The sequence below is a fragment of the Acipenser ruthenus genome, chromosome 3 (assembly GCF_902713425.1).
Source record: "Acipenser ruthenus chromosome 3, fAciRut3.2 maternal haplotype, whole genome shotgun sequence".
Lineage (NCBI taxonomy): Eukaryota > Metazoa > Chordata > Actinopteri > Acipenseriformes > Acipenseridae > Acipenser > Acipenser ruthenus.
Window position 1 is genome coordinate 60,832,278 of NC_081191.1, and position 27,737 is coordinate 60,860,014.

The following is a 27,737-nucleotide window of genomic DNA, read 5'->3' on the forward strand; positions in this document are numbered from 1 at the left end:
AGATTTTTGTTTGTTTCATACTGCCTGTGTGATTTGATTAATAAACACGGTAGATCAGTTCAGATAGTTCCTGCCGAACAAAGGCAGAGCAGTTGTATGATTTCAATATTGTTTGTAGTGACATGTTTTTGTTTTATTTTTTTAATCGCAGTGCTGTGCATGCCTTGATCAGCAGATGTTATGATACAAAATTGGAACATTAAGTTTTAGTTCAACTTTCTGTCAGGAGAGGAGATGTGACTAGGATTGAAAAGCGTGTGTATGTGTGTGTATGTTAAACATTTCTAATAACACCAAGTTCTGAAAAATTACAGTTGCTATAATTAATCTATTGCAAATCAGTCATCTTATGTAAAATACTATAAAACCATTATCCCAGCTTGAACAAACTTGTGCCTGTTTTCTACCATCTACACAAAAAGTACAACCATCAGAGACTAAACGACTTGCTTTATCGGTACATTCGTGTATACTTAGCTAGCTTCCGAGTAAGCTAAATCATTTCTCTCACCTGTCAATTGGGACTGTGATATCAATGGAAGCATCATTGTTCAATTTACTATCATTGTCCCTCATGGTAACCTAACGTTTTCATGGTACCTGACACTGGCTGAGCTACTGACAGACAGACTGGTTTGATTAAGCTGTGTGGACTTAGTTCTATAATGTGATCTAACGAACTATGTGAACTGTTTGTGACAATTTTAATAGAATGTGTATTGTTGTTTGATATGTTACACATTTTTTACATTTTATTTTGTCTTTTTTCAGGATTAAGGCAGGATGTCAAAAGTGGATAAAGATCAATTCTTTGTGAAATTTGTACAAAACTTGGAACAGAGTTCAGATCTTGCAACAAAGGCCTATGATGTAAGGATGCACATTGGTGCTAGTTAACAGTAACTTTTATTTACTGCTGCTTTATATTTAAATGTCTGGAGAATGGTTAGCTGTTGCATCTGGATATTGAATGCAGTTTTGCAAACTTCTGTGGTTAAACTTAGCATATTTTCGTTAGCATATATTGAGCATTATTATTATTTAGTTTTTTGCTGTAAAATAAAAAAAAAAGGATAATGTCATGGTTCCAGGAGACCCGATAAAATGTATAGCCCAGTTAAACATTTTATTCCCCAAACCAACTTTATTATGCACTCAGTGAAGAAAATGAAAAGTAAAACCTAGGGCATCTGCCACCACACATTTAAACAATTGATATTTTGATTAATCATTTTACTATATATAAAATGCAAGCTAATTGACGTCAATGTTCTGAAAATATATGAATTTAATTGTTCATGGTTTGTTCTGTTCCAGGCTATTAGAGAGTTACAATCAGAGGAGTTCCTGCAGACTGTTGATGAAGAAGCAGCACTTTTGTTACAACAAAAAGATAAATCTCTCTACATTTCCGATTATTTTAGTGGACCAGCATTTATCCACCTTAAAAAGGTTTGTTTTTACATAAAGGATGATGTTTTACATTTATATTGGTACCAGGTGTATAAAATTGGATTAAAATGCATATGTATTGAATGTGTACTGTATTCAAGCACGACATGTAGTATGATATTCAAAATTAAATACATATTGTGGAAAAAGAGATATATATTACACAGTCACCTCCAAAATTATTGGCACCCTTGATAAAGATGAGCAAAAAAGTCTGTATAAAATAAACAACACAGGTAATTAGCTATTTTTATGTTCAAATATATGGGAAAACCATATTCTTTTATTCTAATACAATTGCTCAGAGCAAAAGGTTTTTATTAACAAGTAATAAAACATTTTCTCAAAGATAGGTGTCAGAATTATTGGCACCCCTAAAGATTCTTATAAATAAAATCAAACAAAATTAAATCTGCATTAACATTCTACTTCTTTAAGTTCATCTCAGTCTTAAGGAACTGTATTGTGGCCTTCCATGGCTTCCTGTTTCACTGGGGTATAAAAATGAGGTAACACGCATATGAAATCCATCACCATGGGGAAAGGCAAAGAACTCACATGAAAAGAGACAAATGGTTGTTGACCTTCATAAATCAGGGAATGGGTACAAAACAATAGCTAAAAAACGAAATATATACCATTTACCACTATAGGGCAATAATTAAGAAGTTCAAAACCACTGGAACAGTGGTAAACTTGCCTGGTAGAGGACACAAGTGTATCTTGCCCCCACGCACAGTGAGGCAGATGGTTTGGGAGGCAAAGGAAAATCCAAGGGCCACAGTTGGAGAATTACAGAACTTGGTTGCATTTTGGGGTCACCGCGTCTCCAAATCTACAATTAGACGCCACCTCCATGCCAATAGGCTATTTGGAAGGGTTGCCAGAAAAAAGCCTTTATTGAGAGCAACTAACAAACGTAAGCGCATGGAGTTTGCTAAACGGCGTTGGGACTTCGATTGGAACCGGGTGCTATGGTCAGATGAGACGAAAATAGAGCTCTCTGGCCACGCACACCAGCAGTGGGTTTGGCGTCGAAAGAAGGATGCATGTGCAGAAAAGAACCTCATACTGTAAAATATGGTGGTGGATCTTTGATGTTATTGGGCTGTTTTGCTTCCACTAGTCCTGGGGCCCTTGTTAAGGTCAACGGCATCATGAACTCTACCCAGTACCAGGACATTTTAGACAAAAACCTGGTTGCCTCTGCCAGGAGGCTGAAACTTGGCCACAGGTGGATCTTCCAGCAAGACAATGACCCCAAGTACACATCAAAATCCACAAAGAAATGGTTAATTGACTCAGTCTCCAGACTTGAACCCCATTAAAAACCTGTGGTTTCAATTGAAGAGGGCAGTCCATAAGCGCAGACCGAAGGATATCAAGGATCTGGAAAGATTCTGTATGGAGGAATGGTCTAAGATCCCTCCCAATGTGTTCTCCAATCTCATTAAACATTATAGAAAAAGACTCCTTGCAAGGGATGCACAAAGTACTGAAAACGGGTGCCAATAATTGTGACACTTCATTTTTTTGGAAATAAATGTATAATTTGAGAAATGTGTAATTTTGGTTGATTCCATTGAATCATTAATAAAATCAAATATATTCCATGTTGGAAAATTACAATATAGCTCAGTATTGGTATTATTTATTTTATACAGTCTTTTTTGCTCATCTTTATCAAGGGTGCCAATAATTTTGGAGGTGACTGTGTGTTTATATATATATATATATATATATATATATATATATATTATATATATATAGTATATGTGTGTGTGTGTGTGTGTGTATATGTTTAGCGTGGTAAATCTCAATTACCAATACCAGAAAATGTCTTGTATACTGTGTGCGTCAGTACAGTATTACTTTTTTGTTCCAAATAAATACAAGTCGTCCAAGCAAGTAATAACTAGTAACTGTTTGTCGTAACTCTTGCTGCCATTTTGCCTGGCCTCCTCTTTTATTTTGAGGTGAACATCTCCATGGGTTATTTTCTGGTTAAATACATACATCGAAGTGAATCAAATAACTAAGAACTTGTTCTCCTTTCCTATAGCTGGGCTGCAGGATTGTCGGCCCTCTGGTGGTTCTTTTCTGCCTCCAGCAGCAGCGCTCTGTGCCAAAAGCCGAACACCCGGTGTACAACATGGCTATGGCAGACGTGACCATTTCCTGTACCAGTCTGGAGAAGGAAACAAGGGTAAAGAACTTAATATCATAATATCAGAACTGTCATATCCTTACCTTAGTTGCTATATATTCCAAATCCTCTTGTATCCTCGGATAGCCATAAACAATCATAAAGATTAAAGGACTTGGAAAGACTGGTTGAACTGGCAGTGATGAAGGGTGTAATTTATCTGCAGGTTGCTGTTCCTGTCCTGTAACCTGTTAATATGAGGCAAAATTGTATTTCAAAGGCATGTCTCTTGCCAAACACCATGTGTAATTTATTCAATTTCATCATCAGTGGAAAAACAAACGTTTGGCAACAAATTGGAATTGCTCATACATTGTTTTACTGTTTACTCTATACTCTATTTTAACTGATGTTTGGGTATTTTTGGATTACAATGAGAGTACTTTTTCTCCCCAGGAAGAAGTGAGTAAGTTGGTGAGGTTAATGGGAGGTTGTGTGTTCCGGGATCTTAATGTTTCGGTTACTCATCTGATTGCTGGAGAGGTTGGCAGCAAAAAGTACGTGGTGGCTGCCAATCTGGGGAGGCCCATCCTACTGCCCTCCTGGGTGAAGGCATGCTGGGAGAAATCCCAGGACAGGTAATGTTCAAATAATAAATACAGTATTTGTGTGTCCACAATATAGTGTACTGCTGTAATATTCAAATTACAAATGTAATATGTTTCTCTTCTTTTCCCGAACCCCAGTTTATTTAGGTACACAGACCTGAGCATGGATGAGTACTTGTGCCCTATATTTCGTGGCTGCACAATCTGTGTAACTGGATTGACCAACTTGGATAGAAAAGAGGTTCAAAGGCTTGTGGTAGAACATGGCGGCCAGTATACAGGGCAACTAAAGATGAACGAATGCACACACCTCATTGTGCAGGAGCCCAAAGGTAAATACTGTAGGTGTGAATGGCACTAAATAGTCTTATTTATTTATTTATTTATTTATTTATTTATTTATTTTTTAATTTAGTCGTTGCCAATTATTTTCTCCCAATTTGGAATGGCCAATTATGATTTGAAGCTCAGCTCACCGCTACCACCCCTGCTCTGACTTGGGAGGGCGAAGACGAACACACACTGTCCTCCGAAGCATGTGCCGTCAACCGACCGCTTTTTTTCACACTCCGGACTCACCATGCAGCCACCCAAGAGCTACAGTGTCGGAGGACAACGCAGCTCTTGGGCAGCTTACAGGCAAGCCCGCAGGCGCCCGGCCAGACTACAGGGGTCGCTGGTGCATGGTGAGCCGAGGACACCCTGGCCGACCTAACCCTCCCTCCCCCCGGGCGATGCTCGGCCAATTGTGCGCCGCCCCCTAGAGCTCCCGTCCACTGTCGGCTGTGGAATAGCCTGGACTCGAACTCGCAATGTCCAGACTATAGAGCGCATCCTGCACTCCACATGGAGCACATTTACTGGATGCGCCACTCGGAAGCCCCCAAAATAGTCTTATTTATTGTAGTTTTTTTTAAAAAGGGGTGATTAGATTTAAATAAAAAGATACAAGTGTTATTGGAGTCAGTAAGCCAGGCAAAACATTTTATGTGAATGTGTATGCAACTAAAATTGAATCTGTGACTCTTGTGTTTTTTTTTTTTTTTCTGACTTGAAACACATTTGTTTGAAATTTGATTTAATTAGTTTTACTTTTATCTCCTCTGTTTATCGCTTTGTAAAGCAAAGAAAAAATGTAAATGAATGCTGTAAAATTCCTAAACAAGTAAAACTAAATTATTATTTGTTAACCACGGTTTGCAGGTCAGAAGTATGAATGTGCACAGAAATGGAATGTATATTGTGTGTCCATACACTGGCTCTTCAGCAGCATTGAGAAGAGATTCTGCCAGGATGAGTCCAACTACAAGGTGGAGCCCACCACCGAGAGAGAGCAATGTCCTAATACATCCACACCTACAGGCTGTGGGAAGAAGCAAGACGGTGAGTGTGCACTGAGCGATGCTGATTTATACAGTTATATTTTTTGTACAGAGTCTAACCCTGCTGCATACTGTGCAAAAATTGCAGAAGTACCATGACATCCACCTAGAGTGTAAAGTTGGAATAAGGTGATACAAAAAGCTTGTTTATAACAGAGTAATAATAGTTTTTAAATTTTTTAAATAATTACAGAAGTGCTTGCAAAAAATGGTATCTAATACAATGACCCACTGTATTGCATAAGCAACATTTTGCAGTACTGTCTCTTTTTTCTTTTTGTGTAGTTTCTTCAGCTTCATTACATCTAGGCGTGAGCCAGATTTCCAACATCAGTGTGAGCTGCATCAACGAATCTGCCGGAAATAACTTGGAGATGCTTGATAGAGGTGTTTTCAATGCACAAGATGACCTGCTTGATGGCTGTAAAGTAAGTGAATTGTTAGTTTTCTTTCAAACTTGAGGACATGATGAAAATATCCAAAATCTAATAATTTCTTTGATTTTTCTGCAACAATCAGATTTCCCTCATGCCTTTTTTCTCGCCATGTGTTTTTTGCTGTCTTGCTAGTTGGTTGCAATTATACACAGTAGCTGTATGACCTGTGATTTTATTTTCTCAGATCTACCTCTGTGGGTTTGGTGGTAAGAAGCTAGATAAGTTAAGAAGGCTTATTAACAGTGGTGGGGGTCTACGCTTCAACCAGCTCAGTGAGGATGTAACCCACATAATCATGGGAGAGAAGGATGAAGACGTAAAACAGTTTTTAAGCAAGGAATCCCACAGGTTCTGCTAACTTTATTATCTTGTATTTTTTGTGGTGTGGTAGTGGATTATTCTTTGCTGATTATACCTGTTGAGAAACATTCAGCTAATGTGTGGAAGATAATCATTTTGATAAGTGAGGAGTAGGTCATGTGTATTATAACTCTTAAGAGACTTAAGCAGGAAGCAGAATGGGAAGAAATAGACAGACTTTTCTCACAGTATTTGAATGATGGTCTTTCTTCCTCTTTGTAGACCCCACATAGTTACAGTAAAATGGTTACTGGAGAGCTTCTCCAAAGGCTGCCTCCTTCCAGAGGAAAAATATTTCCACTTGGACTACCTGTCCCCAGCACCCTCTGCTGTGGAGCCCCCTGTCCACATGCCTGCCCCACAGAGGCTAAACACCGGTGTTGAGAGGAAAGCAGCAGTGGCAGTCAGCCCTGGCAGGGAACAGAGAAAAGATGAGGATTTGCTGTCTCAGTACTTGGAAAAGGACAAAACAGTTGGTAGGATATTTTGCTGCTCGCACTTGCACACAGCTGCATATTTATGCATATGAGCCAAAAATTACCCCCACCAACACAAACCAGAAATGTGAAGCGTTGCATATATTTCTAACATGGTTATAAAATCAGTAGGACTGCTCAAATCTGTAGTTCTTTTTGCTCAGTCAAGTAGCTGATAATCATGTTCTGTAATACTTTGCATGCATTTTAAGTTGGAAAGCTTTAAAAGTCTTTTTCATATACAGTAGTCCATCGCGTGTCCGACTGTAAGGGCGGATATGTAAAAAGTTGGATAAATGAATCCTGCTTTAAATACCATTATACACAGCTGTAACAATTACTTAGGTTAGGGCGGATATGTGACGGATTAATGTACTCCTATAATAATATATATTAAAAAATGAATACAGTAAATCCTATTGATTTCACCGTGTAACAATTTTTATTTATTTTTTTGTTCCTGGGTAGTAAGTGTTATTTCCTAATTGCTTATGCCTCAAAAGTATAGAAAATGGCTATTATTCCCCACAAACTTTGCTTTTGTGACCAGGACAGTGATATTTTGAAATTTACCTATTTTCCAGAACATTCCAGATAGATTCAGTGCTGAGTAAACTTGGAGTAACTTCTAGAACTTTCTAGGACTTATCAGTAATATAAATAATAGTATAAATACAGGGGCCTTAAGCCCACCAGTTCAGTTTAGTTCCAGCTGCCTAAGTGGATACATATCTGCATTTTTCTGAGATGGCATCAAGAGGCTGCAAGCATCCGGCAGATGCATTTTGAGACTTCAAAATGTTGGCAATCCTGATGGGTCTCCAAGGCGGTTTTACCAAGTTTCCCTGCTATCTTTGCCTTTGGGACAGCAGGGACACCAAGGCGCACTACCACAGGCGGGACTGGCCACAGCGGACCGAGTTCTCTGTGGGGAGAAACAACGTCAAGTGGGAGCCACTGGTGGACCCCGGAAGGTGCTGATGCCACCACTGCACATCAAATTGGGCCTTATGAAACAATTTGTCAGAGCTCTAGATAAGGAGTCGGCAGCCTTCAAGTACTTTCAAGACTACTTCCCTAAGCTGTCTGAGGCAAAGGTCAAAGCCGGTGTCTTCGTCGGACCACAGATAAAGAAGATCCTGGAGTGTGATGAATTCCCCAAGAAGCTCACTAGTAAGGAGAAAGCGGTTCGGGGCTTCCTGGGCAATCACAAGGCCGAAAACTATGTGGAGCTGGTTGAGACTCTGGTGAAGAACTACGGCACAATGGGCTGTAGGATGTCCCTCAAAGTCCATATCCTTGATGCTCATCTTGATAAATTCAAGGAGAACATGGGAGCGTACTCGGAGGAGCAAGGCGAGCGCTTCCACCAGGATATACTGGACTTTGAACGCCACTACCAAGGACAGTATAACGAGAACATGATGGGAGACTACATTTGGGGGCTGATTCGTGAAAGTGATTTACAGTATAATCGTAAATCTCGAAAAACTACTCACTTCTATATCTTTTGTAGTCATTTTTCTATTACTTTAGTATAAATACATGTTAATTTGGATTCATATGTTGTTTTTTTCTGACTTTATGTGAATGAAAAGACACAAATTCACCCGTTTTCTCATTGGAAATAGGTAAATTTCAAAATGTCAATGTCCTGGTCACAAAAGCAAAGTTTGTGGGGAATAATAGCCATTTTCTATACTTTTGAGGCATAAGCAATTAGGAAATAACACTTACTACCCAGGAACAAAAATTGTGTTACATAGTGTTTTCATTCAAATGTCCCCCTGAGTTATGTTAAATAAACTAGAAGATCCATGCCAAGGTGTGAACAGTACAGATTTTGCAGGTTAGAAATATGGTGCAAAACCCAGAACCACACAGAAGTCTTTGTAATTCAGAACTTGGTTGGTTGTAGTTGAAGCTGGGGACAGAAGCTGTGATGATGCAACTCGTGTTACCATGTTGGAGACGGACCCTTCAAGCAACACCATGCAGGGGGAGGCTGCCACAGTGCTAGAGGAGGGGGGTCTGTTCAGCGGGAAGTGGTTCCTGATAGTTGGCTTCAGCGGAGAGGACGAGGCCTGCCTGGCAGAGTTGATCAAGGAGCATGCTGGGAAAGTGCTTGAGGCCCGTAGCCGAGCCATTGCTGACTATGCAGTGGTGCCACTGCTGGGCTGTGAGGTGGAGTCCACAGTGGGAGATGTGGTGACCAACACCTGGTTGGTAAGGAAATCGTGCTTCTACTTGTATCATTGCCAAGCTTGCTTCTTTGTGCAGTTACTAGTAATGGTGCTGTATTGTATTTCCAGGCAATGTGTATTGAACAGCAGATTCTCTTAGACCTGCAGATGAACCCCATGTTCACTCCAGTAGCTGTGGTGGAAGGAAGCACACCACTGAAGGACTGTGTTCTTTCTGTTAGCCAGTTTACTGGTGTGGAGAGAGACTCACTAGTCTACCTAGCTGAGCTTCTTGGAGCCAGGTATACCCTACCTTTCCATATACTTTTACATGAATTGTGGTATTGACATTTATTTCAAGCACCAACGGGTGTGAAATTTTTGAAAAAGACTTCTTGTCCATGGGACAAAATGTTAGAAAAATCTACTTGCCCCCTTCCTGTCTCACAAAACACACACAAAGTAGAATATAACTTGTAGGATTTAGCTTTTATTAAACAGTAAACACAATCAATCAATTAGTGATTAATAACGATTTATGCTTCTTGAAATTTAAGATAAAAAGTGGCAGTGGCAGCATTATCACTGGTACTAGGTTTACACAGCTCTTTTTCATAGTTTCTTTTCTTTATCCAGGCTTTTTTATTTACTGAACCCAGAGTTGAAAAGACTCTGAGACATGGTTAAAACTACAGTTATTTCCTATAATTTTAAACATGATCTGTTATTATAGCACACTTTTACCTTGCGCAGAAAAAAAAATTGTATTGCTAATATATAAGAATGCCCGGGACAACAATTTGTTTGAGGGACAAGTTTTACCATTATACTTTGCCCATTGGACATTTTTTTTCTCTTACTACATTCATTCTGTTGCTAGAAAAACACTCAGAGTAGATTTCTCGAGAGCCACGCAAAGTTCTGAAAACTCTGAATTGCGGAAGTCCGGCAAAAATGAGTAACTCTGAACCTCAAACCAAAACTATATACTATATTATTACTAATATGCATTGCTTTTGTCTACAGTAGGAGCCCAGTAAAGTTTGACTGCCAACTCTAGGAAGAACATAATATAGTGTTCTGCATTTTCGGTTTTTATCTTTAAAAACATTTTTTACATATATTAAAATAGGGATAAAATTGGTAAAAACATGTTTTTAATTGAAACATCTGTAAAAATCAGGGGGTGAAATTTCAGTATACGCACTTTACATGTGGAATATGATGCGTAGCAGTTCTGGTTTCTAATTAAGTTTAATGTCCCTGGCTTGTATGATGAAGCAGAATCTGTGCAAGTTGAAGACACATTTGCCCAAGTTAGTTGGTACTTCTGCGAACGTTTGGACAGTCACTGTGCTGATGAAAATAGTATCTACAAAAGTTATGCACGTGACATCAGCATAAAACAAGCCAGGTTTTTTCACCTTGAAACCATGAAAAGAAAATTGACAGAACAGGGCAGTGCAAGCCATCGAGAGACACGTCAAAAATCGCACTGGACATTTCCATCAATACGTTTCATAAGTTTACCAACTAAAGCATCACCATTTTTTGTCAGATATTTACAATTTAAGATTGTCGGTGTTTTAGCTGATGGACAGACAGTACTGTCGCACAAAGTCACCAATACATGCCCCTGCAATTAACAGTGGCTGTCCAGCAAAGCACAGCGCTCTGACAAACTCATTAACATTCTACACTCTCTTTTTTATTAAAGTGTGTGTAAAAGCTGCATAAATGGATTGCTCATCTCTCAGTTCACTTTCTTGTTTTAGTTTAATGTGTTGCTTATTTTTCAAAAGGTTATTTTATTGTCAGCGTGACCATGTACCTCAGTGCAGCAGTATTTGCAGAACTATGCACTCATCTGACTCACTTCTGTGCTATTTTTGCTTTTTGTATACTTCAAAACATTTGTTTTCTTTTTAATATTCATTAACTGATTTATGTTTTCTCCCCATTCCTCATCCACAAAACATATTATATTTTCGTGGATTTCAGTTGTGAAGTGACAGAGAACCACGTTTGAACGTCATTTGATCCTCTGACCTCTAAACTTCTGCTGTAGTGTAGGGCTGCTTATTATAATGTTAAAATAAAACGGCATTTTAATCAAAATATTGTGTATTTCCTAGAACATAGTAGTGGGAGAAATCTGGTATAAATCAGTAAAAACCAACGTCCAGTTAAAAAGAAGTCCTGTAATTTTTAGGTAAAATTTGGAATAAACCGGAAATACAGAACACTAAACATAACATAATAAAAATTACAAATAGCTTTAAACTGTTATATACATTTTCTGTAGAGCATATATTTCTCCTTTCTAAGAGCATTTATTTCACCAAGTTTCCAAAATAAAAAGTTTGCAAAGGCTGCTTTCAACAGCTTGTTATTTTATTGCAACATCTGCCAGCTTATATTAGCTCAGAAGTTGGATTTGGGGCTTGACTGCAACATATTTTGGAACCTATTGGTGCGAATTTAAAAGAATGATTCCAGATTACTCAAACTATTTTAATCAATCAATCAATCAATTTTTATTTTATACAGCGCCTTTCATAGTTTACCATCATCACAAAGTGCATTACAAGATGCAGTAACAACAAGAAAATCCATAATACTTTAAATACAGAGAAATGCATAATACACGATAGTAACATAATACATAAAATAGTAGCAGCAACACAGCAGCTAATAGCAGATGTCAGACTTCAAGAGCATGGAAAGCAAGAAAGAACAGGTGGGTCTTGAGTTGATTTAAAGCGAGTTGAGTTTTAGGTCCTAGAAGGAGTTCAGATTTGCTAGTGTTCAGCTGAAGAAAATTGGCAGACATCCAGGCCTCGATGTCTTGAATGCAAGCCGAGTGCCAGACCATGGCAGAACGGTTACCAGGGTTGAGTTTTTAGAGCTGGATGTCGTTAGCATAGGAGTGAAACATGAGGCTGTGTTGGCGGATGAGGTGACCCAAGGGAAGCATGTAGATATTGAAGAGAAGGGGCCCAAGAACAGATCCTCAGGGGACTCCACAAGTGACTGTGTTTGCAACACCACTGCGTCCAGCATTGAAAACAGACTGCATGCGTCCGGATAGGTAAGAGGACATCCAGAAGAGACAGGATCTATGGTGTCAAAAGCAAACACAGGGAGCATCAGCATTGAGCAAGAGATCATTCACAATCCGGAGCAGAGCAGTTTCAGTACTGTGATGCGGCCGGAAACCAGACTGTGGAGATTCAAGCAGATTGTTGTCGGTGAGATGTTTCATCAGCTGACTGGCTACAGTCCTTTCGAGAGTTTTTGAGAAAAAAGGAAGATTGGAGATTGGAAATTAGATAAGTCAGCCGGGTCAAGGGAGGGTGTTTTGAGTACCGGCGTAACGCCGGCAAGCCGAGGAACTAAGCCAGAGTGCAAGAACAGGTTGAGAGTGTGCATAATGGAGGGAGCAAGATCAGTAGCACAGAGATGGACAAGGTTAGCCAGCCAGGGGTCCAGGGGGCAGTAGTTGATTTCAAAAGTAAACTGGAAACATCAGCAATGGAGAGAGGAGAGAAGGAGGAGAGGGCAGGGGGGGCAACCGGAGGAGCGTCAAGGTGGTCAAGTAGTAAACTGGATTTGTGGTGGGTGAGCATAGAATAGATGTTGCCGATTTTGTTCCGAAAGAAAGAGGAGAAATCATGACAGGTAAGAGAGGAGGATGGACGGGAGTTGGATCTGTCGGTGGCTGGGTGTAGGATTTGGTCAATGGTCTTAAAGAGAACATTGGATTTACTTTGTCCCATAGTTATGATTTCAGAGAAGTATTTCACCCTGGCCGTGGCAAGCGCATGCCTGTAGCTCGCGAGATGGTCGGTCCAGATCTCTCTGTGAACCATTAGTCCAGATGACCTCCACTTCGAGGGTGTACCATGGGCAATTTCGATCTTGACAGTTCTGGTTGTAAGCGGGGCAACAGTGTCAATGATATGAGTAAGGGTGGCGTTGTAGAGGGTCACAGTATCATCAACCGAGGGTACCAGTTAGAGGGGATGCAGAGACACATTCTGAGAGTTTCAGAGGATTCAGCATATTCGTTGGACAGGAGACAACAGTATCAGTAGCGCAGGAAGGAGCAGTGAGATTAATATTAGCAGTGATTAAGAAATGGTCAGAGAGAGAGACATCTGAGATGGATAGATAGGAGACATCAAGGCCCCTGGTGATGAGCAGATCCAGGGTGTGTCCTCGGGTATGAATGGGGATGTTGACAGATTGAGGGGAGCTTGATGGCGAGATGCTCAAATGAAGAAAAGGCAGGCAAAGAAAGAACCGAGGAAGCAAGCACAGAATTTGCAATAACAGCAGTGCCCCCGCCTCGGCCAGTGAGGCGAGGTTTGTCAAAGAGGGATTAGCCCTTTGGGGTGGCTAGGTGCAGCGAGTGCATGTCATTTACAGAGTGCCAGGTTTCAGCTGGACACAGAAGATCAAGATTGGTATTGGTTATAAGTTTGCTGAGAAGCAGAGATTTGTTAGTCAGAGAGTGATAATTGAAAAAAAAGATTTTCAAGTTTGTAGCAGGCAGCGTAGGGGAGAAGGAGTTAATAAGGTTATGTGCAGCAGGTACTTTTCAGTGCATTCTGGGAGTGGAGAACGAGTGAGCCCGCTTTGTCCAGGGGATCCAGACGTTAGGTGTCAAGGTAGGAATGAAGCATCTAGTAGCCATTGGGAGGGATTTGGAAGGTCCTCGCTCCACCTGTCCTCGCTCAGACTCCCACAGCTCAGATTGCCCTTGGACTTGTGGCCCTTAGACTGGCTGGCGCTTAGAACGGCCGGCGTTCTAAGTCACTGATTGCCAATTTATACTAACCTGTCAGCCTGGAGCCATATACTTAATACTAAATTTGCATCAACCTCACAATTCAACACGCCTCAAACACAGTTTGGATAACTTAATTCCTTTTTTTTATTTAAGTGCAGGCTGCTTACCTAAGCAAGCAACGATTATAACAAATAAACTACAACCCACTTACCTATTTCAACGCCGATTCAAACAGCAACACAAATTCCAGCCAGGGGAAGAAGCAGATACCACATGTGTTTGCAGGTTATGCTCTCAAAACTTAACAACCCATCAGTTAGCGGGTTAAGTAGTTGACATTTTTGAAAAGCAGGTAATTTATTGCACCACAGTAGCATACTTCTTCATCAGGATTTCTGCATCATATTTCCACAGAGTACAGGAATTCTTTGTTCGGAAAGCCAACCAGCGGAAAGGCATGCTGGCTAGCACCCATCTGGTGCTGAAGGAGCCGGAGGGGTCCAAGTATGAAGCAGCCAAGAAGTGGAACATGCCTGCGGTCACCATGCACTGGGTCCTGGATTCTGCACACACAGGCAGGAGAGCTGAGGAAGACCGCTTCCTAGTGGAAAATTCTGGCTCGCCAGGTTGCTCATTTTAAGAATTGTATTATTTTGATAATCCTTCTCTGTTTCGGCTTTCTGATTTTCATATAGTGACAATTTGTAGACCCATTATTTCATTTTTTCTTGTGATTTAATGTAACACATTTCATTACATTTTCTTTTACTCATATGTATCGTATGCCTTATCTGTTTTTGTTTTTAGAAAATGAAGAGAGTTACACAGGTGGGACTCAAAAACAAGAAAAACTCAGAATGTCCATGCGCTCCCCTGAGATTCCCCTGGCTCGACTGAATGCTTCAAAGAACACAGTGGTGACCCCGCTGGATATGAACCGATTTCAAAGCAAAGCCTTTCAGTCAGTGATCTCCCGGCCTGATGGAGGAAAGGTGACACCAGGCATTGAGTGCAGAGCGCTGCAGAGAGAACCATCCCTACAATTTGATACACCGTCCAGGTTTCTGTGCAGAGACCAGCTCTTCAAACCGTCCTTTGATATCAAGGTGGGTTAGCTTTGGTAGTCATGGAAATATGACAGTCAAGACACCCTGTATCATGATTATCAATGTGATGTTATACAAGAGAGACTGACACAAGTAGTCTAAGATAAAAGTAAACAGTCTTTACCTACCCCATGAAGAATAGCTTCTTGTCTCACTGTTTTTCAGGATGCCATGGCAGCTCTGGAGACACCAGGAGGCCCCTGGCAGCAGAGCAGGAAAACAAGCACCCCACTGTCTGAGGTGATTGGAAGGAACATGAAGGTTGCCCTGGCAAACAGCACTCGCAACAACATGGCTACTGTCACTGCCAGCCCACAGCTAGCTACACCTGAGCCTCAAAAGGTAAACTGGTAACATTATCGCCCATTTCCTCTCTTGCAATATTAGAAAACTACAAAAACCAAAACATGCAGTATTGAAGAGGACAGAAGAGACACAGAATGGCTTAGGACCCCCCTGTATATTCAATTTTTATTCATTTCATAAGCAGAATGATATTATGACCCAACCTGACGTTACGTGGCCATGAGATTGCTCTTATTTTAAAATAGCATGTTAAAAAGAATAGTTTTGGTGTTCAAGGCTGCCATGTTAAACTCATTGTCACTAACTGTAGGTGGAAGAGAAGCCAAAGCCCCTTGCAGGTATCATTATCTGTGTGAGTAAGAAACTCATTAAGAAGCAGAGTGAGCTGAACGCCACTGCAGCCTCTCTTGGGGCAGACTACAGGTATGCATTAAGGTTATGGCATGTAAACTAAAGATTGTTGCTTGATGGCAGATATCTGTTAATAGTTCATTCTAAAATAATTTTAAAAAAAAACTTTGAATTTTTATATCTAGCAAAGAAGTGGTTTATGTGTGTGTTTGTGCTGAAGCATTGTAGTGCACTGACTTTGTTATTTTTTTGCTTTTTATTTTTTTCATTAGGTGGTCTTATGATGAAACAGTCACACACTTCATCTATCAAGGCCGGCAGAATGACACTAGTCGAGAGTACAAGGCCGTCAAAGAAAGAGGTGTTCATATTGTCTCACAGCACTGGCTTCAAGCAGTACGTAAAGATACACAATTTACACTCTCGATTTCCAACCTCCGAGAGATGACTGTATATTTGAGACCAATCAAAAGGGTCTCTGTCCTTAAGATGTCTCACAATTAACAGAATTCCTCTTAAGAAGAAAACATATATGAAGTAGGTTGATCAAAATGAGCATTAATCACAGCTACCTAGATTGCCTGTACTTTTAAGTTACTTATAAATGATTTATTCAAACCATTTTTCTGTAGACCTAAAATTTTGTTTAAAATGTGCCTGTACTTTTAAGTTACTTATAAATGATTTATTCAAACCATTTTTCTGTAGACCTAAAATTTTGTTTAAAATGTCAGTGAGGCCATTTTTATAAGCAGCAGTCTTGAAGGCCACAGCTGAAAATGGCTTAATGAATATTATTTTCAGGCTGTTATTATCCCAGGCTATATTTCTGCAATAAAAAGTCTATAAACAAATCAAAAGGAGGGTTATGTGCATAGTACTGTTTGTGCTACATGACTGAATTAATTACTGTTTTTTTTATTGTTTGTTTTTGTTATTTTTAGTGTGCAGAGGAGCAGAGGCTGGTGCCTGAATCCCTGTATCCGTATACATACAATCCTAAATTGAGTCTGAACCTCAGCCAAGTGCAGGACAGAAGAGTTTCTACATCTAGGTCTCCACCCAGCATCCCCTACTGTAACAATCTGGAACAGAATTGTGAGCAGGACAAGGTACGCAGAAAAGTGGGATCAGATCTTGTCACAAAAATATAAATGTTTGGTTATGTAAATGTAAGTGGTAGGGGTTTGCTTTTTGTTGTGTTTTTATGGGTGCTGGTCCAGGATTAATGAATGCATGATTCATGGTGCATTAATTAGTCATTTAACAGATGCTTTTATCCAGAAGGACGGAGCACAAGGAGGTTAAGTTGCTGAGTTAGGATTTGAACTGGGAACCAACTGGTATCAAACTCTTTATTTAACCACTGGACCACCAAGCCTCCTATGCATCTGTTGGGTGATATACCAAGATCAAATGTTTTATAAAATCAAATGCACAAACCCATACACAGCATGCCAAGAATGGCACCTGGTAAGAGATCTAAGGATCAGTTATGTTATTTTGAGGCAAACAATGGGTAGATGCTGAAATTCAGTATGGTTCCATGGTAAATCATCTTTTTGAGGATTTCCATATGTATGGTTGTCAGTAACTAAATCCCTTTCAACTCTCTCCAGTCATATGTTCCATTGGATAGAGAAGAAGAGTTGACAGAGGAAACCAGAAACCACCGTGAAGATAGAAACCCTGAAAAAACAAGCCTAGAAAATCTGGAGAAAGGGGGTAACTACAAAAAAGTAACAGCAAACAGTAATATTTTGCTTGCCTCTTGTGATTGTTTAATCAAAATGACTTCTGTGACTTGTCCTATTTTCTTGCTGTAACCATTAAAGTGCACTACTTATTCTAGTCACTGGACAAAATAGTTGGTGTTAACTGATATTTCTTGACAACCTATTATTGTAATCTTTTGGTTATGGTTCAGGGGCAGGAGCTAAGGCTCCTCCCCCATTCTATCCCATCTGTGAACATACTAATGATACAGAACCTCTCAATATGCTAACCTGCAAAATTTTTAAGGGTTACAGACTTTTTTATTTATTTTTTTTGGTTTGTTTTACGGGGACTGCCTTGGATTTTTAAAAAACTTAATAATTGCAACAATGTTTATTGATTTTTTTGCTGCAGATCTGGCTGAAGCATTTGAAATGCGAGAGAATCTGCAGCGGCAGCTCCAGGAGATCATGTCGGCCACCAAGCTGCCAAAAGGCCAGTGGGTTTCACTGGCTGCTTTGCAGAATTCTCCCCAGACCCCTGAGAGTGTGGGCCACTCAGGGAGGAACGGGCGTAGCTGGGCCCTGGAGGCACTCAGGTAATAAAATGGTTTGTTTATCAGATCTCTGTACTGTAGTCCTGGCATGATGCTATATAAATATTATAGATTCATTAAATCGTTGTCTTTGTGTGGCCTCATCTGTTACCTTAGGCATTCCCGTCGGGCGATAATGGACATGAACACAGAGCCCTCTCAGTACGAGCAGATTACCTGGGATGACCCCACTGCCAGAGAAGAGAGAGCTAGACTGGCCAGTAACCTGCAGTGGCCCGGCAGTCCGTCCCAGCACTCTCCTCAGAACCACCAGATCAACATCCTCAATGCAGAAGATGACATCCCCCAACATAAAGAGTCATCGACTGATTCAAAACTGGCTGGATTTGGTGCGAGGATTTGGATACATTTTTATTTTAACATGTTAATATAAAGTAGTATTTAAATAGATAATGTTGTCTGTCACTGAAAATAGATTTGTTCCTTTAACTTTCATGTAAATTTATTTTGTAGTATTAACCCTTTGCGGCCCAGTGTCGGACCCTGTCCGACATCATCAAAAAGACTTAAAAAACAGGTCTCTAGTCGTTTTTTCTTTGGAAAAAGCTTTGAAAACCATTCAATGGCCGAGTGAGACCGATAGAAGCCGAGAGAAGCAGAATATATCTCAGGAATACAGACAGCCCCAGTATCACATAGATAACACGGACATAAACAAACAAGATAGCTGCTTCTGCATTAAGCGCTCAAAGAATATCACATTTGCAGAGCTTTTTTTTAGATGTTACAGTAATAAAATAATGACTTGGATCGCATTATTGAGGAGTTTGGTCATAAAACGAGTGATCAGGAGATGATTTATCGGTATGCACTACTATGTAGAGGTATGTGAAAAATACAGCGAACAAGGGGTGGGGCGGGGCTGGAGATGCTGTACTGAGTGTCCTGTTGATATGCAGTGCCTTTTAAACCTGTTTTACTGTGAAAAAAAATACTTTTAAACAGCGCGTCTAAAATAAATTGCGCGTGTGGAAATAAATTAGACCTGACGCGCCTGAGACGCGCTAAATAAATGGACCGCTAAGGGTTAATTGGAAAGTCATTCAGTATTTGAGTGATGTAAGTTATAACAGAATTGAATCAAATGTAACACTTGTTGCTCCCTTCTTCATATGTTGTAATCTGTAGCTACATGTGAACTTGATGAAACAAACAAGAACAAGACTGCAAAATCTCCAGGCCCATTAAAGGTTGAAACTCCACCAAAAGATTGCATTATCCTCAAGCCACAAGCTCCCAGCATTGCCTTTCATCTGGCAAACCCACTAGTTGCACCACCGCCAAAGGGACAGGTAAGAAACTATGTGCTCATCCGGACTCGACTGGAACTTACTGTATATGAAGTAAGAAGTAAACCTTGATAGTTTCCAGCTGTATGTAGTGATACCTGGAAACATTTAGTTAACCCTTGTATATTGTCCTTAACACTAGAACCGCCGAAATGTCTGACTAGTTACAACCGCTGCAGCGGTTCACATTTTAAAACAGCTTCAATATGAAAATGAAAAACAAACAATCGGATACAACTTAATATTTTTATTTATGAACATCATCCATAACATTTGCACAGCAAAAACACTGTATATACATTGAAAAAGAAACTTTGTCTCAGAGCACATATGCATAAATATGAAAACTATAATAAAATAAACATTACACAATAAACTACTTTGTAAACAGGTGTAGAAAGCTGTATGCCATACAAAATTATAAAAAATAAATAACTAGTTATAAAAATAGCATATGCGCTTTCAGGGAAACAGAGTTCTATTACAGCTGTCTAATTAGTACAATCCACACAGAAAACACGCTTTTCAGCTTTACCAGTGCATGTACCACAGACTGCCTTTTCACAACGGGCACAGACATCCAGAGTTTTGTTTCTGTTGCACTTAGCAACCTGGCATTGTCTTTTCTTCCATTTGCCAGTGGGTTTGCGCTGGCTGAAGGTTGAGGGGCATTTGCAAGCCGGCTTGTGCTTCTCTAATCAAAATGTTTCTGCCGTAGCTCCAGGGCTAGCTGCAAAATGAAGTCCCTCTGGGAGATTGTGTTCCCGGTGCACTCCTTGTACAAAACAAAAGCCAGGTGCAAAACATTATAAAAAAAACAGCCACAGGCCACCTGCGAGAACCACCTTTGACAGAATACTGCCGTGCCATTTTGATCAAGTACATCCACACCATACTTCGTTGCATTGTAAAATGCAAAAGTCTCTGGCTTTTGTTTAGCATCAGTCCCGATGGTCACTGATCTGTGAAGAGTTATAATAATAATAATAATAATATATGATGTGTAGAATGACTTTCATCAGTGTTTCAAGCACTCAACAGGATTATAATACATTCTTTCACAAAAACTTTGATTGTATTACAAAGGCCAGACTAAATTGTCAGCTATATTTTATTGATTTCAATATACGGTTAAATATGCTGCTCTGGCGTTTTAAGGAGTAAGTGCTTATTCCTTATTCATGTTTACGATTCTGCAGCTGAAACACCGTATGGGAATTTAATTCAAATACTTAGTAACACTTAATTTAAATTTTAATTGCTAAAACGGTTCAAAAGACTGTCATGGCGGTTCTGGTGTTAAACCCGGGAAAAATAATAATTGGGAGCTGCTATGAAAGATTACATACAAGATTTAAAGAAATATTTAGCATCATTACCAACTCTAGAATATCTCAATCTAAAATATTCTACTTACACTTGAGAATTACTTCTTTTTCTGCTAAATAAACCTCACATTGTTTTGTTTTAATTGGCACACTAGCACCCAATATTTTGTATACAGGTAAAATAATAAATGTATTACACCTTACCAAATACTTTATACGAGCAACTGTAAATCTAAAAGACTACCCCGAATAAACTGATGTATTTTAGAATACTGCTTTCCCCGAACACCATTTGACTTGGAGACAAACAATAGGCTGGATGGAATTTCTTCATCATATTCACCTTCTTTTTTTATGCCTTATGGCCACAGATGCTAGAAATCCTCTTTTACAGAAAATATTGTAGCAAGAACAGCAACAGAAATTGGCTGCCCAGCAATTGGCTGTATCCATCATCTTTATTACACATAGCTAATTTATAGCTGATCTCATTTTCTGAGCTGCACAGCAAAGTACACAACATAAAGTGGTAGCATAAAAAATGCACACTTAAGGTGCTTGGTTCCCTTTCAATTCAAAGATGACCACCAACCAATACTTTTGGGATATGCCTGCCTTAGGTAGGTATTCGCCGAGCACTTTATGTCAGAGCTGCCGATCGATAGGCCCCTCCGTGGAGTGACGTCCTCGGTCCCACCTGCCGAGGGAATAAGTAGTCGCTCCACGGAGCCCACTTCCTCCTTTGCCTCTCACCTACGGTAAGGTACGCTTCTGTGTCACTAACCCAAGAGCGTTTTTCGAAAGAGCTCTTCTGAGTTGACTGTATTTCTCTTGCATTCGTGCTGAGAGCTGGCTTGCTGCTCTCGTGGAATCAGCGGCTCCATTTTGAGTGTCTTTTTCCTTCTTCTTACGGTCTGCTTCGCTTGTGTTGCAGGACGTCTTTTCTTGGCTGTCCGTCGTATGAGTGTGACTGCCTGTGCAGCATTGGTGTGTGCGTGTGTTGTCTTTCAGCCTACACCTTCAGGGAGAACCCTGTTCCTCTGCCGGGGCTCGGCTTGCCGCCCCGTCGTTGAGTGACTGCCGGCTGTCGTTCACGCAGCTTGGGCAAAAAAAACAAAAACAGCCAGTCAGCTACGTGTTCCTCCATCTGGCTGTGCTTTAACCTGCCCCGCTGTCAAAAAAAAAAAAGAAAAAAAGTGTGTTCTCCCTTTTGCTCTGTTCTTTTTCGACTGACTGAGTTGCCTCAGAAGCTAGCTTGCCTCCGTTTTCGAGCTGCTGCAGATGTGCTGCAAACTTTTTGCAGGTCCCTTGGGCTACAGCAGCTGTCCTCAGCGTTCCCAGATTTCACTGAGGAGGTACACTCCTCTTGCGATCATCCGGCATCAGCTCCCAGTGTGCTGAAGCAAGCGGCACGATCGCTTCTTTAGAGGGCGTGGGCAAGCTGGGCCTGGCGGGTTTTTCCCCAGTGGACTCCACCATTGCGGCCTTGGTCAAGGCTTCGCCGGTGGGGGGCTTGCCCAAGGACCCTGCGTGCCCGAACCCGCAAAGCAGGGTCAAGGAGACGCATTTGAAGCGGAAGCACAGGTGACTCCCCTGACGAATATGGCGAGTATCCTGACCACCTATATGGATGGCATAGTATGGGAAGCCCCGCTCCCTGAGCCAGTGGCTTCCGAGTTACGCCTCCTTTCAGGCACGCTGCTCCAGATCTTCGGCCTTCAAGAACAAGCCCTGGGCCGGAGCATAGCAAGCCTAGTGGTGGCTCTCAGACATCTATGGCCATCACAGGCGCGGGTCCCCAACATGGATAAAACGGCGCTGTTGGATGCGCCGATATCCCCGGGGCATACTTTTAGGCCAGTAGAGGAGATCCTGCAGCGCTCTCACTGAGAACGCGAGGCGTCTCGGCAAGTGGCTGTGCTATTCTCTCCCTGTGCTCTGGCGTGGGTCGAGCCGCTGGCAATCTCCACAGGCACGCACAAAAATCCGGACGGTCCAGATTCCCACAGCTCTGCTGGGTGACCTCAGGCAGAACGCAGAGCGTGGTGCTCCCACGGAGCAGCGCTCCAAAAGACAGTTCCAGGGCCGTCGCCCTAGACAGCCGCCTCAGCGTACTCAACCCTGGCCTCAGCAGCCCCAACAGGGGCCCTGAGGGCTTGCGGCCTCAGGTCCACCCGTTTATGCAACATCAGCTGCAATACTGACACTATTGCACCTCAGACTTCTGGGTGCTCGCCACCGTGCACACTGGTTACGCACTGCAGTTCTACACGGGACCTCCTCCCTTTTGAGGCATCACAGTTACATCAGTGAATGACCCTCTCCAGGCTTTGGCACTCAGGCAAGAAGTAGAGAAACTGCTTCTCAAACAACCATCCGTCTCGTAGAACGCACCTCTCGAGAAGAGGGGTTCTACTCGAGATACTTTCTTTTGCCAAAAAAGGACGCCGGCTTTCACCCCATCCTAGACCTGAGACTCCTTAACGGGCTCTTGAGGGAGAGGAGATTTCAGATGGTCCCACATCTCCAATCTGTCCGGCCGGGCGATTTGGTTTACAACAGTGGACTTGAAGGAACGCATATTTTCATGTTCATAGCACACAGTACACAGGTAATATCTCTGCTTCGCCTTTCAGGGGAGTGTATTTGAGTTTTCCGTGCTGCGTTTCGGCCTCTTCTTTGCCCTCCGCACCTTTTCGAAGTGTGTGGATGCAATCCTAGCTCCCTTGTGGCTGCAAGGGATCAGGGTGCTGAACTACCTGGAAGACTGTTTGATCTGTTCCCAGTCGCAGGAAGGAGCGGTGGCCCACACAGCGACAGTGATAAACCATCTAGTGAAACTGGGTCTCACTGTCAATGAGGCCAACAGTCAATTAATACCAGTGCAGAGTATGGTCTTCTTGGGTCTCTGGCTGGATTCCCTCACCATGCGAGACTATTTGTCGGATGACAGAGTAGAGGCTATTCAAAACTGTCTGGCCCTGTTTCAACAGAGGCCCACAGTGCAACTGCTGTTGTGTCAAAAACTATTGGGTCTGATGGCCATCATCAGTTATTGAACTGGGGTTACTGCATATGCGCCCCATTCAAGCGTGGCTCAAAGCCTTTCGGCTACACCCCAAGCGAGACAGACACCGTTGGCTGACGGTGTCTTGCTCATGTTGGGAAGTCCTATGCTGGTGGAGACAAACCTCCCACCTGTGCGACGGTGTAGTGATGAGAGTGATACACAGTCGTCAAGTGGTGACGACAAATTCATCCAACCTGGGTTGGGGTGCAGTCTGGGCAGGGAGAGGAGTCAGCGGGTCCTGGACAGGCCACTGAACATCCCTGCACATAAGTACGCTGGAGCTCCGAGCAGTGCACCTTGCGCTCCAGCATCTCCTTGCTGTGCTACAGAACACAAATGTATTTGTGCGCACCGACAACATGACAGTAGTGGCGTATGTGAACCACCAGGGTGGGCTTCGGACCCCGGGGTTACACCGCATAGCCTTTCGGCTGCTGATCTGGGCACAGAAGCATTTGTTGTCCCTCCGGGCTGTTCACCTCCCTGGAGTGGTGAACTGGGCGGTGGACCTCCTCTCACATTTGGGATCGCTTCGGGGAAGCCCAGGTCAATCAGGAGAGAGAAAGCGACATTTCTCCTGGTGGCCCCCAAATGGCCTAGGAGAATCTGGTTTTCGAACCTTTGCCAACTGCCGTAGGGCCAGCCCTGCGAAATACTGCTGTGCATGGATCTCCTCAGTTAGGCGCAAGGCACCCTCTGGAACCCAGAACCGGGCAGACTCCAGCTGTGGGTCTTGCCCCTGAACGGGACTGTCTGTCCGCCTTAGGGCTCTCAGGTGCGGTAGTTGGTACACTGCAGAACACTAGGGCATCCTCCACAAGAGCATTATATGCTTACAAATGGAGGTAGTATCAGAAGTGGCGCATGGCCATGACCCTATCTACTGCCCCATAGCAATTATTTCTGCAGATCTGCTAGAGGTGGGCAGGTCCCCCTCTACGCTGAAAGTATACTTGGCAGCTATATCTGCATACTACGTCCCTATAGTTTCCCCGGGAGCCCATATTCTGGACGCCCTCCCCAAGTGGAGTCTAGACGTGGTACTGTAGGCTCTCACTAAGGCCCAGTTTGAGCCAATACATTCCATAGAGCTGAAATATCACCTCCGCTAATCGGGTCAGTAAGCTGCAGGCTCTGTCTGCACAATTCCTGTATGTGCGTCTGGGATAATGGAAACAGGCTATCGTTACGCACAAACCTTGCGTTCCTAACCAAGGTGATTACGGCTTTCCACTTGAACCAATCAGTAGAACTAGAGGCCTTCCATCCCCCTCCCTTTGGTTCCAAGGAGGATAGGAAACTGAATTCTCTCTGCCCAGTGAGGGCATTGAGAGGTTATATGGATAGGGTGAAAGCGCTGCGTCAGTCTTCGTTTGCTATGCTGAAAGGACCCTGGGGCAAGCCCTCTCGAAACAGCAACTGGCCCATTGGATTGTGGACACAGTATTGACTGCTTATAACAAGACTGGCCTACCCCAACCGGGGAGGGTGGCCGCGCATTCTATTAGACCACGTCACGGCGGCTCTTTCGAGGTGCATCATTGACTGACATTTGTACTGCGGCTAGCTGGGCTACTTCACATACATTTACCAAACCTTGCGAGGTCACATCCCTCGCATTTGCAGGTTCGATGCAAAAGAGGAAGTGAGCTCTGCAGAGCGACTACTTATTCACTCGGCAGGCGGGACCGAGGACGTCACTCCGTGGAGGGGCCTATCGGCAACTCTGACATAAAATGCTCAGCGAATACCTACCTAAGACAGGCATATTCCAAAAGTATTGGTTGGTGGTCGTCTTCTCTTTTAGGGAACCAGGGTTACGGTAAGTAACCAAACGTTTCCTGACTCTGAGCTTTTAAATCACCCAAGCTGTTAAACATTCACTCAAGAGTTTGATTTAACTTATGTGAATTAGGACAGATCCATGACCACAAAAAACATTGGTGCCAAACATCTCATTGTCATGGCATGGTCCTACTGCAGTAGCTGAGGATTGAACCTTTAATAAACAGTGTTCTCCTATTAGTCGATTTTTACTTTCAACCGGAGATTGTGTGTTTAATCATTTGAAATATAATAACTAAACAATCCTATTTGACTTTCATTCTGAGAAGGAGAAAAAAGGAGTAAAGATCCAGCCTGTATTTCAGCTGTCTTCGCTTAACCCTCAAGAAAGAATTGACTATTGCCACCTCATTGAAGAACTTGGTAAGATTATTATTCACGGTCTTTCACTAGATATTTTTTAGCAAAGGCACTGTTAATAGTTTACATTTTTCTTTCATTTTGAACTTTATCCATGACATTTTTTGCCACGCATTGTGGTAATACATTTTGGCTTGTAATTCATTAAGACATTTTTACGGTATGCCAATGACACCTGTAATCTTGTACTTATTTACACCCTTGTTATGGGATATGTATTTATGTACATACCTTTTTTTCCACTCATTTTTGTATCCCTTGCCAGTTACAAAGATGTAATTTTAATTGTGGGACTGCTGCAGTAGTTTCTTAAAGGTTCCTTCCAGATGTGTGATTGTTTTTCCCTGCAGGTGGGGTGGTTCTGGAAAAACAGTGCTTCGATCCTAGCTGCACGCATATCATTGTGGGACACCCCATGAGAAACGAGAAGTACCTGGCCTCAATGGCTGCTGGAAAGTGGATACTCCACCGGTCCTATCTGGAGGCATGCAGAGCTGCTGGGCACTTCATTGAGGTTGGCGTAACAAGCTTTATTATATATAAAACAATGGAAGCAGTTAAATGTCAAGCTGAAGCTGGTGACTCAGAATGAGTTATCAATAACTTTTCAAGCATTTTTTTTTAATCTGAATTATTTCTCCCTTCCAGGAGGAGGATTATGAGTGGGGCTGCAGCTCCATCCTTAACATTCTTCCTGGAATAAATGCCCAGCAGAGGAAACTTGCTGTTTCTGCATTGAGATGGAGAAAGTTCATGCAGAGGCAAAGGGAGACCAACAATAACACAGAGGCATGGAAAATAGTGTTGCAGAATACTGCATTATATATTTTAATAAATGCAATTAATAACATTATAGCAAAATATTTCTAAAACACATATGGAACAAGACTTCATACCATGTCCCATGCACTACATTTATTTAAATTCCGTGCTGGTTGTTAAATACTCAATGCCTGTGTCTGACCCAATCAATCAAAGCCCAGAAGCAGCAACTCAGGATTGGTCTGTGAATGCTGTCGTTCTAGCAGCTCATAGAAGAAAGTACAGTATAATACACAGGCTTTGCTGTAGTGTTTACTTTCTAAGGCTAATTCGTACGTGAAAAGCTGTTGCGTGCTGCACTATTTACTACTGTTTTATCAAATACAACGTGGTTCAAGGTAAGCAGTCCATATGTCCATGCTGTCCTGAACTTCTGTGTACAAGTCATTCTAAACAACAGTTGGGGAAAAAAAAAATAGATATGTAAGATTATGTATATCTGACTTTTTCTTCTCTCTGTAGGGAGCTTTTAGTGGCTGGAAAGTAATATTAAACATTGATCAGGCGAGAGAGGCAGGATTTAGACGACTGCTCCAATCTGGTGGAGCTAAGGTGAGACATAATTCTAATATAGCCACCACTTTGGTACTGTTAAGATGGTGTTGCCATTGTCTGCAGAAGGTAGATTTTATTTTTTAAGATCATGCTAGTACTTGGTTTGGTTGGTGGTTGTGACTGGGACTTGGTAGAAGTGTACTGTCAGTTGTAAACTAACGACAGGACGTTCTCACATGTATATTAATGAGTATTCTCTAGTTTTATATTTCTTTATTGAGGATCATATGTTTTACATGTGTTCAAGGTTATATGGGTAAATAAAACATTCTGGAAAATGTTTTCCTTTTTTGTTTTTTTGTAAATAGGTTTTTCCAGGTCATTCTCCATCTATGTACAAGGATTCCAGTCATCTGTTTGCAGATTTCAGCAAACTAAAAGCTGAGGATCCCAGAGTGAATGTGGTGGAGGCTGCTGCTCAGAAAGTGAATTGCCTTAAACCAGAATATATTGCAGATTATCTTATGCAGGTGTGTAAATTAATTTAAGATAAAATAACATACAGATCGATCATCCCAGTTTTACAAAAAAAAA

General features: G+C 41.7%; 1 protein-coding gene across 2 annotated transcripts in view; it reads left to right on the forward strand.

Annotated features, from left to right (window-relative positions):
- Window positions 1-27,737, forward strand: part of LOC117394758 (DNA topoisomerase 2-binding protein 1-A-like) — a 32,186-nt gene that overhangs the window by 575 nt on the left and 3,874 nt on the right. Inside the window, exons 2-27 of one of the 2 annotated variants that reach the window (XM_033993285.3) lie at window positions 772-870; window positions 1,318-1,452; window positions 3,515-3,658; window positions 4,055-4,236; window positions 4,345-4,538; window positions 5,410-5,589; window positions 5,874-6,016; window positions 6,210-6,373; window positions 6,608-6,861; window positions 8,780-9,087; window positions 9,174-9,346; window positions 14,254-14,465; window positions 14,647-14,945; window positions 15,111-15,287; window positions 15,562-15,674; window positions 15,875-15,998; window positions 16,547-16,714; window positions 17,222-17,327; window positions 17,733-17,916; window positions 18,031-18,263; window positions 19,063-19,226; window positions 25,733-25,829; window positions 26,177-26,340; window positions 26,475-26,615; window positions 27,111-27,200; window positions 27,512-27,673. In XM_033993285.3, coding sequence (XP_033849176.3) covers window positions 784-870; window positions 1,318-1,452; window positions 3,515-3,658; window positions 4,055-4,236; window positions 4,345-4,538; window positions 5,410-5,589; window positions 5,874-6,016; window positions 6,210-6,373; window positions 6,608-6,861; window positions 8,780-9,087; window positions 9,174-9,346; window positions 14,254-14,465; window positions 14,647-14,945; window positions 15,111-15,287; window positions 15,562-15,674; window positions 15,875-15,998; window positions 16,547-16,714; window positions 17,222-17,327; window positions 17,733-17,916; window positions 18,031-18,263; window positions 19,063-19,226; window positions 25,733-25,829; window positions 26,177-26,340; window positions 26,475-26,615; window positions 27,111-27,200; window positions 27,512-27,673 — 4,398 coding nt within the window. In that variant the 5' untranslated portion in view covers window positions 772-783. The remainder of the gene's footprint in view (window positions 1-771; window positions 871-1,317; window positions 1,453-3,514; window positions 3,659-4,054; window positions 4,237-4,344; window positions 4,539-5,409; window positions 5,590-5,873; window positions 6,017-6,209; window positions 6,374-6,607; window positions 6,862-8,779; window positions 9,088-9,173; window positions 9,347-14,253; window positions 14,466-14,646; window positions 14,946-15,110; window positions 15,288-15,561; window positions 15,675-15,874; window positions 15,999-16,546; window positions 16,715-17,221; window positions 17,328-17,732; window positions 17,917-18,030; window positions 18,264-19,062; window positions 19,227-25,732; window positions 25,830-26,176; window positions 26,341-26,474; window positions 26,616-27,110; window positions 27,201-27,511; window positions 27,674-27,737) is intronic. The other variant, XM_033993286.3, reaches the window with a different exon arrangement.